At 44.3% G+C, this 18449-nt stretch overlaps 1 protein-coding gene across 1 annotated transcript; it reads right to left on the bottom strand.

Moving 5' to 3' along the window:
• Positions 1-5002: 5002 nt before the first annotated feature.
• On the bottom strand, positions 5003-14255 carry LOC134444782 (ETS-related transcription factor Elf-1-like). The gene is made up of 8 exons (XM_063193981.1): positions 14204-14255; positions 12443-12586; positions 10255-10329; positions 9658-9850; positions 9198-9360; positions 8529-8877; positions 6564-6820; positions 5003-5775 (listed from the first exon to the last, which is right to left on the bottom strand). Exons 1-8 carry the CDS (start codon positions 14253-14255, stop codon positions 5092-5094), a joined length of 1917 nt encoding a protein of 638 aa, XP_063050051.1. The 3' UTR covers positions 5003-5091.
• Positions 14256-18449: the final 4194 nt, after the last annotated feature.

Genomic DNA, 18449 nt, shown 5'->3' with positions numbered 1-18449 from the left:
TGTTTCTGTCTCTCCTCTCTACGTCTCCCTTTAAATCCATCTTTAACATTGATTAACATTATTATTATTATTATTATTATTATTATTATTATTATTATTACTATTATATTATCATAGTCATATTATACTACCTCCATGGTCATATCACCACCTGAACAGTGGATTCTTGGGTTGATCCTCACTGACTTTTGTTTAACTAATTCTAACATAAAAATGTATTTTACAGTAGGCTATACTTTTCCTTTCTAGGCCTAATCATCATAGTTGTTTTACAAATTGTGTTTGATTGTGTTTAGGCCATCCGACACTTCTGCTTTCCAGCTGCATTTCCCAAACATGAGCTCAAACAGCTTTGCAGCTGGCAGTTCTGCTTCATGCAGCTGATATGAGGCTTGCAGCTTTTCTGTTGTCAGATGAAGCTACTACGTCTACTACTCCACACTGCCACTGTGAAGTGGGTCACTCCAGTGGGTCTTTTAAAGGTGCACTGTGTAGGATGGTGGCCAGAGTGGGTACTGCAACTAAACTGGTTGAAACTGTGCTGCCCATTGCCAATTTGATATTTTCACGTTAACTAAATAATAAACAAAGAATTATTAGTATGACCAAAGCATTTTTCCTAGCCTGGGAAATCCCATGTTGCTGTGCGCTGTCGTTCTGATCTGAAAGACACTTGATTAGGTCTGGTGGTAACCATGCAACAATGTCCCCAGTCATAATGAAAACTTCTCAATTTAATGGTGGTGGTGGTAAGTATTCATGAGAGAGGAAACATTTGTGAGTGGGCAGCAATAATTCTGGAAATAAACTGCCTAACAATATTACACTATGCATCTTTAAAGCCACCCCTTACCTGTGCCCCAGATAAGAGACAATACAATAGTTAGTATCATTCATATATGTCCTTTTTCCCCTTCTTCTTCTCTTTTCTCTATTCTTAGGCACATTGCATGACATTTATGTATAATAATGTCCTATATGAATATTTTTGATGTATTGATTGATTGATATAACTGGCCAGCAGATGAGTGGGTGTAGTTCACTTCCTGAAACATCACCAATACATCATATGCCACAGTATAGCAGGGCTCCCCAAACTAAGGCCCGGGGGCCGGATGCGGCCTGCCACACCCGTTTGACCAGCCCTCCACATCTCTGCACCGCACCATCTGAACTGGCCCAAAGAAGCAATCCTCACAGAAAAAGGATAATGTGGCCCCCAGAGAAAAAGGATAATGTGGCCCCCAGAGAAAAAGGATAATGTGGCCCCCAGAGAAAAACGATAATGTGGCCCCCTGGTATAGAGTGCTCTGCTAGACAAGTTAGTCTTTTGATGTTCGAGGATATTGAAGAAAAACACATACAGTGATGAAAGAATGACATGGGATTCTGAAAATGTGGGTTTTATTTATCATAAATACAAATAGAATGCATACATATTGTCAATGTATATAGTTCTATGCAAATAAAATGTATGAAAATCCAAACAATATATCTTTTATAAAAGGAGAGGCGTACATTATTTAGATTGTACAATATAGCGGTCACGTCCTGAGTTCTTACATGATGTCTGTGGACTGACATTGTACTTCAACAGCATTAGGAATAAATCATTTATAATCATCAATTAAAGGCAATAAGTGTTAAAGGTGCACTGTGTAGGATGGTGGCCAGAGTAGGTACTGCACTGTGTAGGATGGTGGCCAGAGTAGGTACTGCACTGTGTAGGATGGTGGCCAGAGTAGGTACTGCACTGTGTAGGATGGTGGCCAGAGTAGGTACTGCACTGTGTAGGATGGTGGCCAGAGTAGGTATTGCAACTATGCTGCTCATTCAAGCTGTGCTGCCTATTGCCAAATCTTTTCCTGAATATTTATTTAGTATCAAACCAATGTTTACTAGCATGACCAAAAGTACAGTAGGCGAATTTAAAAAAAAGAGAAGATCTACCAGTTCATGTTGAGAAGTGCAATTTTCCCAGTCAAAATGAATACTTAGGATTCATGAAAAAATGTAACATTTTGTGAATGGGCAGCATGAATTCGGGAAATAAACTACTAATAAAAATATACACAGTGCACCTTTAAAGGCAAAAGGTGTTAAAGAGTGCAGGAATGTCATTGAAGGCCATTAAAGGAACATCAAGTGAATTTCATTACTATAGGAACACCAAGTGATTCAGCTGCATAAGACATCAGTAGGGACTACAGAAGCAGCAGCACAATCACACTAACAAATACAAACAGTACACGGTGCAGCACAGTACATTTACATTTATATTTATATGTATTTTTATACATTTCTCTTTTTGCATAGGTCAGAAAAGATATCAGGCTTTAGGCAATAAGAACTAGAAAAGCACTCAGAGAGCGCACCCTGGCTCTCTGGTGGACAGAAACACTCAGGCACAGCGAACATAAACAAACTCAGACGATCACATGACCTCCCAGGTGGAGGTAATAAATACACTAACTCCCATGATGCACCGGGAGGGCAGGAGGCGGAGCCACTCCTGATGCATGCTGGGATCAGACGTCTTGACAGGCTTACAGCGATGTAACGTCAACATAATATGAGGCTAACTGTCCTGACAGGCTTACAGCACTGCAGCGCCTACATAAGGAAAGTGCAGCATCATCCAGGACTGCTAAACTGCTAAACTCCCTCTCGCTACCTGGGGGTCACTAGGGGTCGTCTCTGTGGTTACTGCTAAACTCCCTCTCGCTACCTGGGGGTCACTAGGGGTCATCTCTGTGGTTACTGCTAAACTCCCTCTCGCTTTTATTTCGGAGCTTTGGGTCCCTGAGGGGAAGGATTTTTGAACAAAAAAACAATAATGGAAAAAAAAGTACATTATAAAAAAAATAGTTTGCTATGCAATCTACCTGTTGCAGAAGGACTAAAGGAAGGCACCAACGACATGCGGTCTGAAGGAAGGTATTAGCGACATGCAGTCGCTATCGTTAAGTAGCTTTGGTCAGGCGGTTTTGCGTCCATCCCGTTTTGGTCAGACGCTTTTGCGTTCTGTTTGGTCAGACGGTTTTGCGTTCCGTTTTGGTCTGTGTTCGTTTGGTCTCCAAGATTTCTATGGTGATTAACTGTAAGAGTAGTTATGGCTTCATCCACTGATAATCAAATCACCGTAAAACTCAAAACACAAAATCATCACTAACTACGTATCCATGGTGATCTAATGTACACACAGCATGTTCATGTCTCCTCATGGCCTTATGGCTTCACACAAAATACACAAACTTCACAAAGGACATCGTGACGTCATGGCTTCTCAACCTACAAGTCGTTGGGGGTTCTGAAGGTTCTACAGGTTTTGTTTTTGGTTGGGGGTTAACTCTTTAATGTCCATGCGGTGGGAACTCGTAACGTATTTGGTTGGCTCAGCATTAGGGTTAAGAACAGGCCGCTGTCCAATCCAATCCGACGCCTCTTAGGAGAGGAAATGAAGTCATTTCACACCTCCCCCTTGAGTTAGGGCACCTCCCCCTTGAGTTAGGGCACCTCCCCCTTGAGTTAGAGCACCTCCAGGGCACTTCCATTATCCAACCTCCCCTCCTCCCTTGTGCGCGTGGCCTCGCACTGACGCCACAAGCACAAGGCGACGACGGGAGTCAGGACAATGGAATATACCCCTGGAATACGGAATATGGAATATGGCTGATCCTACATCTCTGGAATATGGAATACGGCCAATCCTCTTCGGAGAGGTGAAGAGTGCTGTCCGATGGAGCTCTGAGTACTCTAGACTACAAGACAGCTGTGGCTTTAAAGTCATCTTAAGAGGGCACTATGCGGCTGCAAGACAGCTGTGGTTTCTTCAAGAATGCAGGTGAGCGGAGGAGGCATTACACGATCACATGGTTACGCAATTGCACCGTTACAAAAGGCAGGAAGGAAGCAACATCAAGGATGGCTGAGTACTTTTTGGAAAACAAAACAAAACAAAACAGAAACAAAATCAACAACAACACAGAGAATTTCCAGTGCATGGTTCTTAGAAAAATAAAATATATAATATAAAAAAGCAAAAATTAAAAAGACATACAACAACAGATCCGTTTTCACACACACGTCCAGATTTCTAGATATTCCTCTGGTTGGTCCGTTACACCAACAGTATTCCCTGCTTTGGGTTGGTTTTCATGGAGGGATGTGCTCCCTGGGTTGGTTTGGTTTAGTTTGGTTTTCATTCTTCTTCTGTCCAGCTCAGCGTGGGGCGCGGGGTCGCAGCCGCTCAGACCTGGACCCCATTTATCGAAAGCGTTGTTGCTAATTGTCGAGAAATGCACCCCAGTTTAGCTTCAACTGTTGGATTGACTCCCCTCAGTCCAGATTAGCATTGAGGCTGTAGGGTCGCATCCCTTCAGTCCACCGCCTTAGGTTCGAATCCCGTTCAATGCGGTGCTATGTGGGCAATAGGGTTGTAAACTCTTCAGTCCGTTGCTGCCTGGGTTGTAAGGTTGTGGGGTCGCGACTCTTCAGTCCAGCGCTGCCTGGGTCGTAGGGTTGTGGGGTCGCGACTCTTCAGTCCAGCGCTGCCTGGGTTGTAGGGTTGTGGGGTCGCAACTCTTCAGTCCGTTGCTGCCTGGGCCGTGGGGTTGTGGGGTCGCGACTCCTCAGTCCGTTGCTGCCTGGGCCGTGGGGTTGTGGGGTCGCGACTCCTCAGTCCGTTGCTGCCTGGGTTGTAGGGTTGTGGGGTCGCGACTCCTCAGTCCGTTGCTGCCTGGGCCGTGGGGTTGTGGGGTCGCGACTCCTCAGTCCGTGGCTGCCTGAGCTGTTGGGTTGTGGGGTCGCGACTCTTCAGTCCGTGGCTGCCTGAGCTGTTGGGTTGTGGGGTCGCGACTCTTCAGTCCGTTGCTGCCTGGGCCGTGGGGTTGTGGGGTCGCGACTCCTCAGTCCGTGGCTGCCTGAGCTGTTGGGTTGTGGGGTCGCGACTCTTCAGTCCGTGGCTGCCTGAGCTGTTGGGTTGTGGGGTCGCGACTCCTCAGTCCGTGGCTGCCTGAGCTGTTGGGTTGTGGGGTCGCGACTCTTCAGTCCGTGGCTGCCTGAGCTGTTGGGTTGTGGGGTCGCGACTCTTCAGTCCGTGGCTGCCTGGGCCGTGGGGTTGTATCCTATAAAGGAGTCGTTGATGATCATCACACTGAGAGGCTCCACCTTCCTCTTGGTCTTCATCTCATCCTCCTCTTCCTCTTCCTCTGCTCCTCCCCCTCCCCCGACCGCTACCTGGGGGTCACTAGGGGTCGTCTCCGTGGTTACGGGGCCTCCGGGGCCCTTCCTCTCCTCATCCTCCTCCTCCTCTTCCGCATGCTGTATCGGCTTCAGCTCCGCCTCGGTTGCCGTGCCGACTGAGTGGATGAGGGTTCCGGTCGGCATGGAGACCAGCTGCTGCTGCTGCTGCTGCTGAGGGGCGGGGCTGACCAGCGTGACGGTTGCCGGGGCAACAGAGACGGGGGCGGGGGCGCCAGTGTCTATCGTCGTGGCAACGCTGGCGTGAGTGACGGGCGTCACCGCCTCCCCCTGCAGCAGCCCCATCGCCTGCTGGTTGCCCTCGACGACCAGAGTCAGCTGATCACCCGACGGCACCTGTTGCATGATCAGAGGGAGACCTGATGATGTCATCAGAGGGAGACCTGATGATGTCATCAGAGGGAGACCAGGTGATGTTACCATGGGAACGGCAGGGTCCCCTGACGACACCGAAACCAGCTGCAGGGTGACGATCTGGGTGGCAGAGCTGTCACCAGGAGACACGGCCACCGGCTGCAAGAACATGAGAATTATTATTAGCAGTAGTAGTATTGTTATTATTGTATTATTATTATTAGTAGTAGTAGTAGTATTGTCATTATTATCCAGTATTTATGATCTGGGTGGCAGAGCCGTCACCAGGAGACACGGCCACCGGCAGACTGTGGGGCTGCAAGAACATTATAGTCATAATAATAGTTATTAGTTAGTTCAAAAATCAACATTTGGTCAAATATCCCCAGATTTAAATCAATGTAGTCTGCCAGTTTTCCGGGTTACGCATGTGATAGCAACATCGTATTTATGTTGCTGTTTGACACAAGAATGGCCAATCATGTCATCGCTACTGCCTATTCTTAATACCCTCGTCAGTTTGCGGGGGTTTGCTAATCGCGTGTTTGCACACACACCTTATTTGAGACTGGTCCCCATTCATTTCAACCGCAAAGGGAACCAGAACTTAGTGCTGCCAGATGTGTCTGATCGAATCCCGCCCAAAAGGTTCTCAACAATTTCAACAAATTACATTGACTTATATGGGCGTAAAATGGCAGAAACGCTAAATGGGCAACTTTTCCCGTTTTTACCTGCAGACGGCCATCACAAATTGGGCGGGTAATATGATGATATGATATATGATATGATATTATATTGTATTATATTATAGGTGTAATTACCACTCAGTGCTGCAAGGGGGTGATGTTGATGTTGTTCTCCCGTTTCTGTCTCAGTTTCTACCCAGTATTACGTTATATTATATTATATTATATTATATTATATGAAATATAAGGTGTAATTACCACTCCGTGCTGCAAGGGGGCGATGGTGTTCTCCTGTTTCTGCCTCAGGCTGCCCAGTAGCTGTGCGGTGCGGAATATGGAACCGTGTTGTCGTGGCGACTGTAGCGACTGGACGTTCTGGAGTGTCTGCAGTGTGTGCAGCATCTCCGTGGTAACGATGGGCAGGTGCTGCTGGTGGATCAGGCCCAGAGGACGGCCGGGCTTAGAACCGGAACCGGAACCGGGATCGACACCAGGACCAGGGCTCACAGGGGAACCTGTTGAAGATACATTACATTACATTATATCACATTACATTACTGCTGGTGGATCAGACCCAGAGGACGGCCGGGCTTGGAACCGGAACCAGGAGCGGGAGCGGAACCAGAACAGACACCAGGACTCACACCAGGGCTCACAGTGGAACCTGCTGGAAATACACTACATAACAGAGGACGGCCGGGCTTGGAATCGGAACCGGGAGCGGGAGCGGGAGCGACACCAGGGCTCACAGTGGAACCTGCTGAAGATATATTATATTACATTACAGCTGATGGAGGACGACCCGGTTTGGAACCGGAACCAACACAGACACCGGGACTCACAGGGGTACCTGCTGGAGATACACTACATTATACTACATTACATTACAGAGGACCACCGGGCTTGGAACCGGTAATGGTACTCACACCAGGGCTCACAGTGGAATATGCTGGAGATAACATCACATTATATCACATTACATTACATTACATTACACTACATCACATTATATCACATTACATTACAGCTGCTGGTGGATCAGACCCGGCCTGAGGTCGACCCGGCTTGGAACCGGCAATTACTCATTTGGTCATTTGATATTCACTTGGCCAATCTTACAGCATTATAGCATTTTATATCCTTCATGAAGCTTGGTCATCAGAATTCCACGTCCCAATGTGGGGCTAGGTGTCTTGCTCCAGCCTGGGCACTTCAGCCATGGATGGAGGTGTAGGGAGGACAGGGTGAGATTCGAACCAACAACCCTCTGATCTTAACACTACCTGCCCTGTACCAAGGCACCTAACCCCACACTGCTCCAGAGACTGTAACCAATACCCTGTACCAAGGCACCTAACCCCACACTGCTCCAGGGACTGTAACCAATACCCTGTACCAAGGCACCTAACCCCACACTGCTCCAGGGACTGTAACCAATACCCTGTAGCAAGGCACCTAACGCCACACTGCTCCAGAGACTGTAACCAAAAGTATCAGTAAGTCGCTTTAGATACAAGTGTCAGCTACCTGTAAGGCCGGACGCACATTGGCTCCGACATCATTCGAACCCCCAAACCAAATTTCACACGAACGTAGCATTGATAGTCAATGGGCGGCGCCAACAAAATAGAACTTGTCTCTAATTGCTATACGACATCCGCGAATGTCCGCGGACATCGGCGCCAGTGTGCGGGGTTCTATTGAAAATAATGAAATCGAACTTTTGCCCAGCAGTGCTCAGCACTTTGTTGGAGCCGGTGTGCGGAAGCCCAAAGTGGAATGTAATGGCACCAGTGGATATTCATTTGGCCAATTTTATAGCCTTCTTACAGGGACACTGTGCAGGAAATGGTCAAAAAAGGTACTGCAACTATGCTGCTTATTGAAACTGGGCTGCCTATTGCCAAATTTGATCTTTATATAAAAGTTTACTAAGTATTAGACACATATTTTTTAGTATGGTCCAAGTACAGTCATTTTTGCAGCTAAAAATGGCTATTTTTGGAAATTCAAAATGGCAGACCATGGAGAAGATCCCCCTTTTCATGTATGAAAAGTGCAATTTTTCCAGTCATAATGAAAACTTAGAATTTGATGCTGGTGGTAAGTATTCATGAAAAAGGTAACATTAGTGAATGGGCAGCATGAATTCTGGAAATAAACAACTGCAAATCTCACACAGTGTCCCTTTAACGCTCGTTCATGACGCCATCCTTCACGTACCGGTTCTGACCCGCTGTCCCGACCCGTTCAGGGCCCGCCTGGCTGCGGCCGTCTTGTCAGCTGCTCCCGTGCCCCCTGAGGGCCGTGAGGTGCCCCCGGGGGGAGGCGTGGCGTTTGGGAACATGCGGTAGGAGAGGGGGGTGGAGGGGGCGGGGCAGGAACCTCTCAGGGGGCCCACATCATCATCATCCTCGTCTTCCTCCTCCTCATCAGACTCTCCCATGTCACCACCCTCATCATCCTCATCATCCTCATCTCCCTCCTCTTCCTCCTCGTCCTCGAAGTCTCTCGCTGGCGCCCTCCTGTGGCGGCGTGTGGTGGTGGTGTTACAGTCTCCTCTGGATATGCCCTGGTGGTGGAGGGGAGAGGAGAGGAGAGTAGTAGAGAAGATTATCATTTAGTATCATCATTATTATTATAACTATTATTATTATTATTATTATCATTATTATTATTATTATCATTATTGCTACATACATAGTTATCATTGTTATCATTATTATTGTAATTATTGCTACGTACATAGTTATTATTATTATTATTATTATTGTTATTATTATTATTATTATTATTATTATTATTATTATTATTATTATTATTATTATTATTATTATTATTATTATTATTGTTGTTATTATTATTGTTGTTATCATCAGTATTGCTACGTACATAGAGCAGGTCTGTGGCCCCCCTGTGGTGTCGTGGGTTCGCGTCCTCCTGGTCGTCATGGTGATCGTCTGGGATGTAGACGAGGTCTTTGGGCATCTCAGCAAACTGGTACACCAAGCGCTGACCTTCGACCTTATTCAGGATACCTCGCTGGTAGTAGTACCTACACACAGACAACATACACATTATATTATTATATTATATTATATTATATTATATTATATTATATTATATTATATTATATTAAACACACACACACACACAACATACACATTATATTATATTATATTAGCGCTAAAGTGTCGCGGTGTAGAAGCGATTTTTACCGGCGTTGGTGAAAATACATGGAAACAGTGCCCTGCCCATAGTCTCGTAGTTCATGTCTGGTGTGTAGTGCTATAGTGTGTGTGTGTGTGTGTGTGTGTGTGTGTGTGTGTGTGTGTGTGTGTGTGTGTGTTACCTGAGGGCCCTGCCCATGGTCTCGTAGTTCATGTCTGGTTTGTTCTTGTGTTTGCCCCAGAGCTGAGAGACGGCTTTGGAGTCCACCAGCTTGAAGATCCCAGCCTCCCGATTGGTCCATTTGATGTAGCGAGGACACGCCTCCCGATCCTGAAGCAACGCCATCAGGAACTCCCACAAGTACAGAGTGTTTCCTGCAGACACACACACACACACACACACACACACACACACACACACACACACACACACACACACACACACAGACACACAGACGTTACAATCCTGTAAGAGGGCCATTAGGAATTCCCACAGGTTCAGTGTAGTGCCCGTCACACACGCACACACACACACACACACACACACACACACACACACACACACACACACACACGCCCACGCACACGCACACACACACACACACACACACACACACACACACGTCTCAACATTCCTGTTCTACAGTAACTAAATCTGGAATAAACAGTCTTTAGGGTTTATTCACACGGACCCTCTCTATCTTGCTCTCTGTTTGCAGGGTGTGTGTGTGTGTGTGTGTGTGTGTGTGTGTGTGTGTGTGTGTGTGTGTGTGTGTCACCTCTGCCGTCTTTGCTCTTCCTGATGTGGATGTCTGGGAGAGGGGAGCCCGTTCGCTTCCTCTTTGGCTTACGTCCTGCGAAGGAAAACAACACCGTTAGCATTTAGCATTTAGCAACAAGACACACCGTTAGCATTTAGCAACAAGACACACCCTTAGCATTTAGCATTTAACAACAAGACACACCGTTAGCATTTAGCAACAAGACACTAGGGGTGGGCGATATGGGCAAAAAAAGTTATCTCGATAATTTTTAGAATTTTCACGATAACGATAATTTGACGATAATGCTGTGCTGAAGAGCTTTCACTTTTTGAATTTAATAATATGCATATGCTGGACTGTAAAGTAATACTTCATCACTTGTCATGAAAACATATCCATGTAAATAAAAAATAGGTTTATGATGTATTGCTAATGATTCTGTTAGAGGACAGTCATTTTTGACTGGAAACAGTGCATTTGAATCAGAACCTAACTATGGCAGCTGCAAATTGCATGTGTTGGATTTCACACATTGTAATTTAACTCACTGCGCGAGTCTAACTTAACATTACTTGTCCACCTAAGCAGTTATGATATCTATACATGCAGGTGGGTGTTTGAGTAGTGAGTAACAGCCAATGTAGTTGTAGAGAACAACATTGCTTAGCTTAGTTCGCTAACTAGCATGCTAACGCGATTTCTCAGACCAGAGACAAAGCTATTTCTCTTCCTAACTATTTGGCTTTCCATAATCACAGACAGTTGCTGATTAAAGCACATAGTTCCAAAACGCCCTCAGCATCATGCAATGGCTGGTTTAATGGTTGAATTCCTCATGTAAATCCACCATTTGGATAACAGCAACTCTCCTTCACTGCCCAGCAGCAGAAAGCTGCACGAGTGTCTGCTGAAAACGCTGCAGCCCGCCCCCTCAGCTCATTGGTTCACAGACTTATTCTCCAGTTCACAACAACATTACTATTGGCTCAAAGGCTTGGCTGTTGTCGCTGTCTGGAGGAGTCCTGTCACAGCGCTTTGTTGAGTTTAGCGACTTCATAAAAATATCTCGATATTGCAAAATTACTCATCGTCAAAACAACATTCACGATAACTTCGCAGACGATATGTATCGCCCACCCTTACAAGACACACCGTTAGCATTTAGCAACAAGACACACCGTTAGCATTTAGCAACAAGACACACCGTTAGCTTTTAGCAACAAGACACACCGTTAGCATTTACAGAGAAATTAGAATACAGGGAGAATGTTCACACTGATTGGTTCCCATTGTAGCCAGTTAGCTTTCCATGCATACTGCAGTTCCTGTGGAGTGTCCACTGGTTGGCGAGCGTCGGTAAGTCCTTCATGTGGGAAAATGTATGGAATGGAAAGGGGAACCCATATGCTAAATACATTGCTACTGCGATATCCAGTCACAAATATCATCAACAAAACATTTCTGGTAAGCACCATGACTGTGTAACAATAGGCTGTATTGACAAATCGTTCAGGTGTGTAGTTTTACAGCAGTTTAGAAGATTTCAACCTGTACTCGCTAGCATCCCGCTACTGTTTATGGGTTTGGCCTCATCAAAATTTAGCTTTGTGACCCAGTATATAATAATCTAGTGGCGCAAAATAATCGAAACGCTTCTCAAGTGAGGTCTTATTATTTCTAGCTTCAAACTGAATATTAATATTTCAGGACAAAAAATTATTTAAAAAATCACTAAAATTATAATGGTAGAAAACTCCATTGACACCCATTCATTTTGCACTTAGGTAGGATTAGGGTTAGCCAGTTGTGGCTAGTAGCTAGTTCCGTGAGTGAACACCCCCTGGCATTTAGCAACATCCATATAGTGACAACAATAATACATCATTAGTTTAGCATTATAATGTGTATATATTATTATATAGTATATTAGTATTAGAGTTTAGCATTATAATGTGTATATATTATATAGTATATTAGTATTAGAGTTTAGCATCATCATAATGATTTAGCATTTTAATATGTATATATTATATAGTATATTAGCATTAGAGTTTAGCATCATCATAATGTGTATATATGATATAGTATATTAGTATTAGAGTTTAGCATTATAATGTGTATATATGATATAGTATATTAGTATTAGCGTTTAGCATCATCATAATGATTTCATTGCTATATAGTTAGCAGTTAGGTGCTGTACCTCTTTTGGCCTTTGGTTGCTGGGCAACCGCCTCCAGTTCCGCATCATTCTGATGCCACACTGGTTGTCCCGGGAGACCGTCGGAGAGCAGGGACACCTGGGTAACGGGGCCGGCCAAGACATCGCTCAGGAAGGCATGATGAGCTGAACACAGAAAACACGATCACAAGGCATGATGAGCTGAACACAGAGAACACGATCACAAGGCATGATGAGCTGAACACAGAGAACACGATCACAAGGCATGATGAGCTGAACACAGAAAACACGATCACAAGGCATGATGAGCTGAACACAGAGAACACGATCACAAGGCATGATGAGCTGAACACAGAGAGCACGATCACAAGGCATGATGAGCTGAACACAGAAAACACGATCACAAGGCATGATGAGCTGAACACAGAAAACACGATCACAAGGCATGATGAGCTGAACACGATCACAAGGCATGATGAGCTGAACACAGAGAACACGATCACAAGGCATGATGAACTGAACACAGAAAACACGATCACAAGGCATGATGAACTGAACACAGAAAACACGATCACAAGACATGATGAGCTGAGCACAGACAACACGATCACAAGGCATGATGAGCTGAGCACAGAGAACACGATCACAAGGCATGATGAACTGAACACAGAGAACACGATCACAAGACATGATGAGCTGAACACAGAGAGCACGATCACAATTTCATAACTAAACGAGCTGCGGCTCAGACAAAATAGAGCTCTGCCATAATCGGCAGCCAACATCCAGAGATAGGGGGAGAGAGAGAGAGAGAGAGAGGAAGAGAGACAAAGAGAGAGAGAGAGAGGGAGAAAGGGAGGAAGAGAGAGAGAGACAGGGAGAATGAGACAGAGAGAGAGAGAGAGAGAGAGAGAGGGAGAGAGAGAGGGGGGAGGGAGATAGAGAGAGAGAGAGAGAAAGAGGGAGAGAGAGAGGGGGGGAGGGGATAGAGAGAGAGAGGAAGAGAGAGAGAGAAAGAGAGACAGAGAGAGAGAGAGAGAGGAAGAGAGAGATTCAACACTCGTTTATTTAACCATCTGTGCGTCATCTTACAAACAAATAATCCTTCACTTACAATCCAATGTGAGTGGTATCCCCCCCACCCCCAATTACACATTTCCTCACAGTATATCTGAGATAGAGAGAAAATACAGGATTTCAGGACTTTCAGTGTGTGTGTGTGTGTATGTGTATGTGTATGTGTATGTGTGTGTGTGTGTGTGTGTGTGTGTGTGTGTGTGTATGTGTATGTGTATGTGTATGTGTGTGTGTGTGTATGTGTGTGTATGTGTGTGTATGTGTTTGTGTGTGTGTTTGTGTGTGTGTGTGTGTGTGTGTGTGTTAAGGGGGTTGGGGAGTCATGTGCTCCTTATTAAATGTGACTCCCTGGCTGCATTGTTGTCATTCATTCATGAGGGAACAACGTCAACTCATCTCCTGACACACAGAGAGAGAGAGAGAGAGAGAGAGACAGAGCGAGTGTGTGTGTGTGTGCGTGTGTGTGTGCGTGCGTGTGTGTGTGTATGTGCGTGTGTGTATGTGTATATGTGTGTGTGTGTGTGCACTCACAGAGCTGCTTGTCGTCCAGAGTGAGTGTGTGTGTGCGTGCGTGCGTGTGCGTGTGTGTATGTGTATATGTGTGTGCGTGTGTGTACTCACAGAGCTGCTTGTCGTCCAGAGTGAGTTTGTGTGTGTGCGTGCGTGCGTGCGTGCGTGCGTGCGTGTGTGTGTATGTGTACTCACAGAGCTGCTTGTCGTCCAGGGTGAGTGCGAGTGAGGAGGGGGAGGAGTCCATGTTGAGGAGAGCTGACGCGGCCTGTAGCGTCTCCAACGGCTCTTCAAAGCCCTCCACTACAAACAAGATAAATACTGTATTAAATACACCAATACTACAGTATAGATTAAATACTAGTCTACAGCAGTACAGTTTAGATTAAACTCTAAAGGTGCGGCCTGCAGCGTCTCCAACGGCTCCTCTTCAAAGCCCTCCACTGAGGACAAGACATCAGATAAATATAATATAATATAGGGTCATTCCACGCCAAATCAACAAGAGCCCGAACACTTAGGTCTCAAAAAATTCTGAAAATATTACTGAGTGTACCCATGGTACTTAAGAGAAACACTGTTACTTTATTTGAATGTAAGATGTATACTCTCCATGGTACAGCCAATTTCACTGGGGGAGGGGGGTGCCCATTTTGTTCACACTCTTTTTTTTGTCAAAGTTCACAAGCCCGTAGCTCAATAACTAAACCATGTAGGAAGCTTAAATTTGGCATGCTGGTACATAGATAGGAATATTTTGTTGCAAAACTGTCAGTTTTGGTCTGTATGATCCTGCATCGTCATAGCATTCCCTCAAAGATGATACAAATTGTACTGGAGTTTTTGGCTGTGCTCTGTTTAGGCCTTCAGAAGACATATTTGTGCCCAACATAGCCTCATGATTTTTTCCCCTTGTAGATACAAGTAGAAACACTGCCATAAAAATATATAAATAGAAAGGAAACCCCATCAGTGTTTGACCAGAAGACCTCACAAGTCTGACAAATCATTTTGGGTGTCATTTTCAGAGCACCAGAACACCTTGTGGGATTGTCCACAGATTTTTTTTTTTTTTTTCATTCTCCATGAAGTCTTCTTTTTAAAAATGCCAATGAGACTTGTCTTATGTGATGTTTTCGTGTTTAATTTCCACCCTGAACATGGGCAAAATGCAAAAAGAGAGCAACATGATTTCGATAACATTTAATGTAAAGACTAAATAATCAAATGCAAATTTTGTCCAGACATGATCACCCGAGAGTCCCTGTGCAGGGGTGCAGGTATCCCTTTCAATTTCAATGATTTCAGGAGCGTTCAATGTGGGAGCCGGTTCGCACACCAAAAGAGACAGTAGGTCAGGCACAAAGAGTCATGTCGTTACTTTTTTTGACCAGCAGATGGCAGCGGAAGAAACGCATAGAAAACATATTGCTTTCAATGTGCATGTTGCCCATGTTCAGGTTGGAGATTAAAAAGGAAAACGTCACATAAGACAAGTCTCATTGGCATTTTTAAAAAGAAGAATTCATGGAGAATGAAGAAAAAAATAAAATAAAAATCTGTGGACAATCCCACAAGGGGTTCTGGAGCTCTGAAAATGACACTCAAAATTATTTGTCAGACTTGTGAGGTCTTCTGGTCAAACACTGATGGGGTTTCCTTTCTATTTATAGCTTTTTATGAGAGTGTTCCTACTTGTCTCTACAAGGGGGGAAATTCATGAGGCTATGTTGGGAACAAATATGTCTTCTGAAGGCCATAACAGAGCACAGCCAAAAACTCCAGTACAATTTGTATCATATTTGAGGGAATGCTATGACGATGCAGGATCATACAGACCAAAACTGACAGTTTTGCAACAAACTATTCCTATCTATGTACCAGCATGCCAAATCTGAGCTTCCTACATGGTTTAGTTATTGAGCTACGGGCTTGTGAACTTTGACAAAAAAAAGTGTGTGAACAAAATGGGCACCCCCCTCCCCCAGTGAAATTGGCTGTACCATGGAGAGTATACATCTTACATTCAAATAAAGTAACAGTGTTTCTCTTAAGTACCATGGGTACACTCAGTAATATTTTCAGAATTTTTTGAGACCTAAGTGTTCGGGCTCTTGTTGATTTGGCGTGGAATGACCCTATAATATTATTATTATTATTATTAGCATTTAATACTACTCTACAGTACAGTTTAGATTAGAGAGAGGAGAGCTGATGCAGCCTGTAGCGTCTCCAACTGCTCCTCTTCAAACCCCTCCACTGTAGAGAAGATAAATAATAATAATAATAATAATAATATACTACTGTATTAAACACACCAGTACAGTATAGATTAAATACTAGTCTGTGGGGAGGAGTCCATGTTGAGGAGAGCTGATGCGGCCTGTAGCGTCTCCAACGGCTCTTCAAAGCCCTCCACTGAGGAGGAGATAAATAATAATAATAATAATAATATAATACTATATTAAATACACCAGTACAGTATAGATTAAATACTAGTCTGAGGAGAGATGATGCGGCCTGCAGCGTCTCCAACGGCTCCTCATAGCCCTCCACTGAGGACAAGACATCATATCAATACTATATTAAATACACCAGGACAGTATAGATTAAATACTGCTCCTCTTCAAACCCCTCCACTGAGGACAAGACATCATATCAATACTGTATTAAATACACCAGTACAGTATAGATTAAATACTGCTCCTCTTCAAACCCCTCCACTGAGGAGGAGACATACATAAATATAATAATATATAATGTAATATTAATATATAATGTAATAATAATATATAATGTAATAATAATATTAATAATATTTAATACTACTCCACAGCAGTACAGTTTAGATTAGAGCAGTGATTCTCAAAATGTGGTCCAGGGACCACTGGTGGTCCGCGACACAGCTCAGGTGGTCCATGAGGAGATTTCTCATTTCCAAGGCAAGCTAGCAGTAGGCTTCATTTGTAACATTATTACAAAGCTAAACATAGCTGAAGTCATGTTTTAACCACAATAAGACAGGCTTGTAATGTGAATAAAAAAGCATGTGATCTGCATCAAAATAAGCAGTGTCAAATTAGCACCCATCAACTGTCAATTCAGTTGACAGGTGGTCCCTGAACATTTTTGCGAACAAAGTGGTCCGCAGTCTGGAAAAGTTTGAGAAACACTGGATTAGAGAGAGGAGAGAAGAGTCCATGTAGAGGAGAGCTGATGCTGGCTCTAGAGCAGGGGTTCCCAACCTTTTCCAACTTGGGGCCCACTCGAAATTGTCAAAAATGTTCGGGGCCCACCTCTGACCCAATTAAGAATAAAACTCAAATAAATCAACAACAACACACACCAAAATATGATTATTATTTTTGGAAAATGATTTCAAGGTCCACTTGGAATACCTTCAGGGCCCACCATTGGGCCCCGGCCCATAGGTTGGGAATCAGCGTCTAGCGTCTCCAGCAGGCCCTCTCCAAACCCCTCCACTAAGGACAAGACACCAAGACATCATATAAATACTGTATTTAACACACCATATAGACATCAGATTAATACTGTATTTAATACGACTCCACAGCAGTAGAGTTTAGATTAAACGCTAAAGGGATGATGCTGCCTCAAGAGAACCGTTCTCATTTGAAGGGCCATTTCAAATTCATTCGAGGGCTGTACTATGAACACAAACCAGGATGTTCCCCTTCACTTTAGGCCTATATTGAAGGCAGCCACATTTTAAACAAACGCCACATTCTTTAGGTTCCCTGAATATAACTTAATTGTATTTCAAATGCATTTTCTAAGATTCCTTTACAAAATATGTCATATTTCATGTGAAGCTGAATAACATTAAAACGGCCCTCGACACAGAGGTTCAGCCCTGCTCTAGAGTCTCCATTGAGCCCTCTTCAAATCCCTCCACTAAGGACCAGACACCAAGACATCACAACACTATATTAAATGCCAGGGGGATGCAGCAGGTTGGAGAGAGAGAATATAGCCAAATAAAATGTATCATTTGATCAATTCAAATTCATTCAAAATAAAACACTGAGCTAAACAGTCTCAGTAGAGCACTGCAGGGGTGTAGTGGGCGTGGTGGTACGTGGGGGTGCGCAGTCCACCCACTTCTCCTGAGGTGAGATTTAAAAAAGGAAAATTCTATCCGTGTTTGAATACAAAAAAGGGTAGACCGATGGAGGATACACGGTACCATGACTGAGTTATCACTTTGTTCTTTACCATGTTCATAGTATTGTGCTTTCTCTCAAACTTGGGCAGGTTTAGGAATGTACCAACTCCATCGAGTTGTGGAACAGGGTGCAAATAGTGTGGCACTGCCCATGTCAAGGGGCCTTGGCTGGAATCAAGTGGTATATGGGGGGGGGGGCTTGGCTGGAATCTAGTGGTATATGGGGGGTCTTGGCTGGAATCTAGTGGTATATGG

Source organism: Engraulis encrasicolus, unplaced genomic scaffold, assembly GCF_034702125.1.
Source record: "Engraulis encrasicolus isolate BLACKSEA-1 unplaced genomic scaffold, IST_EnEncr_1.0 scaffold_72_np1212, whole genome shotgun sequence".
Lineage (NCBI taxonomy): Eukaryota > Metazoa > Chordata > Actinopteri > Clupeiformes > Engraulidae > Engraulis > Engraulis encrasicolus.
This window is presented reverse-complemented; position numbering and strand designations above follow the sequence as displayed.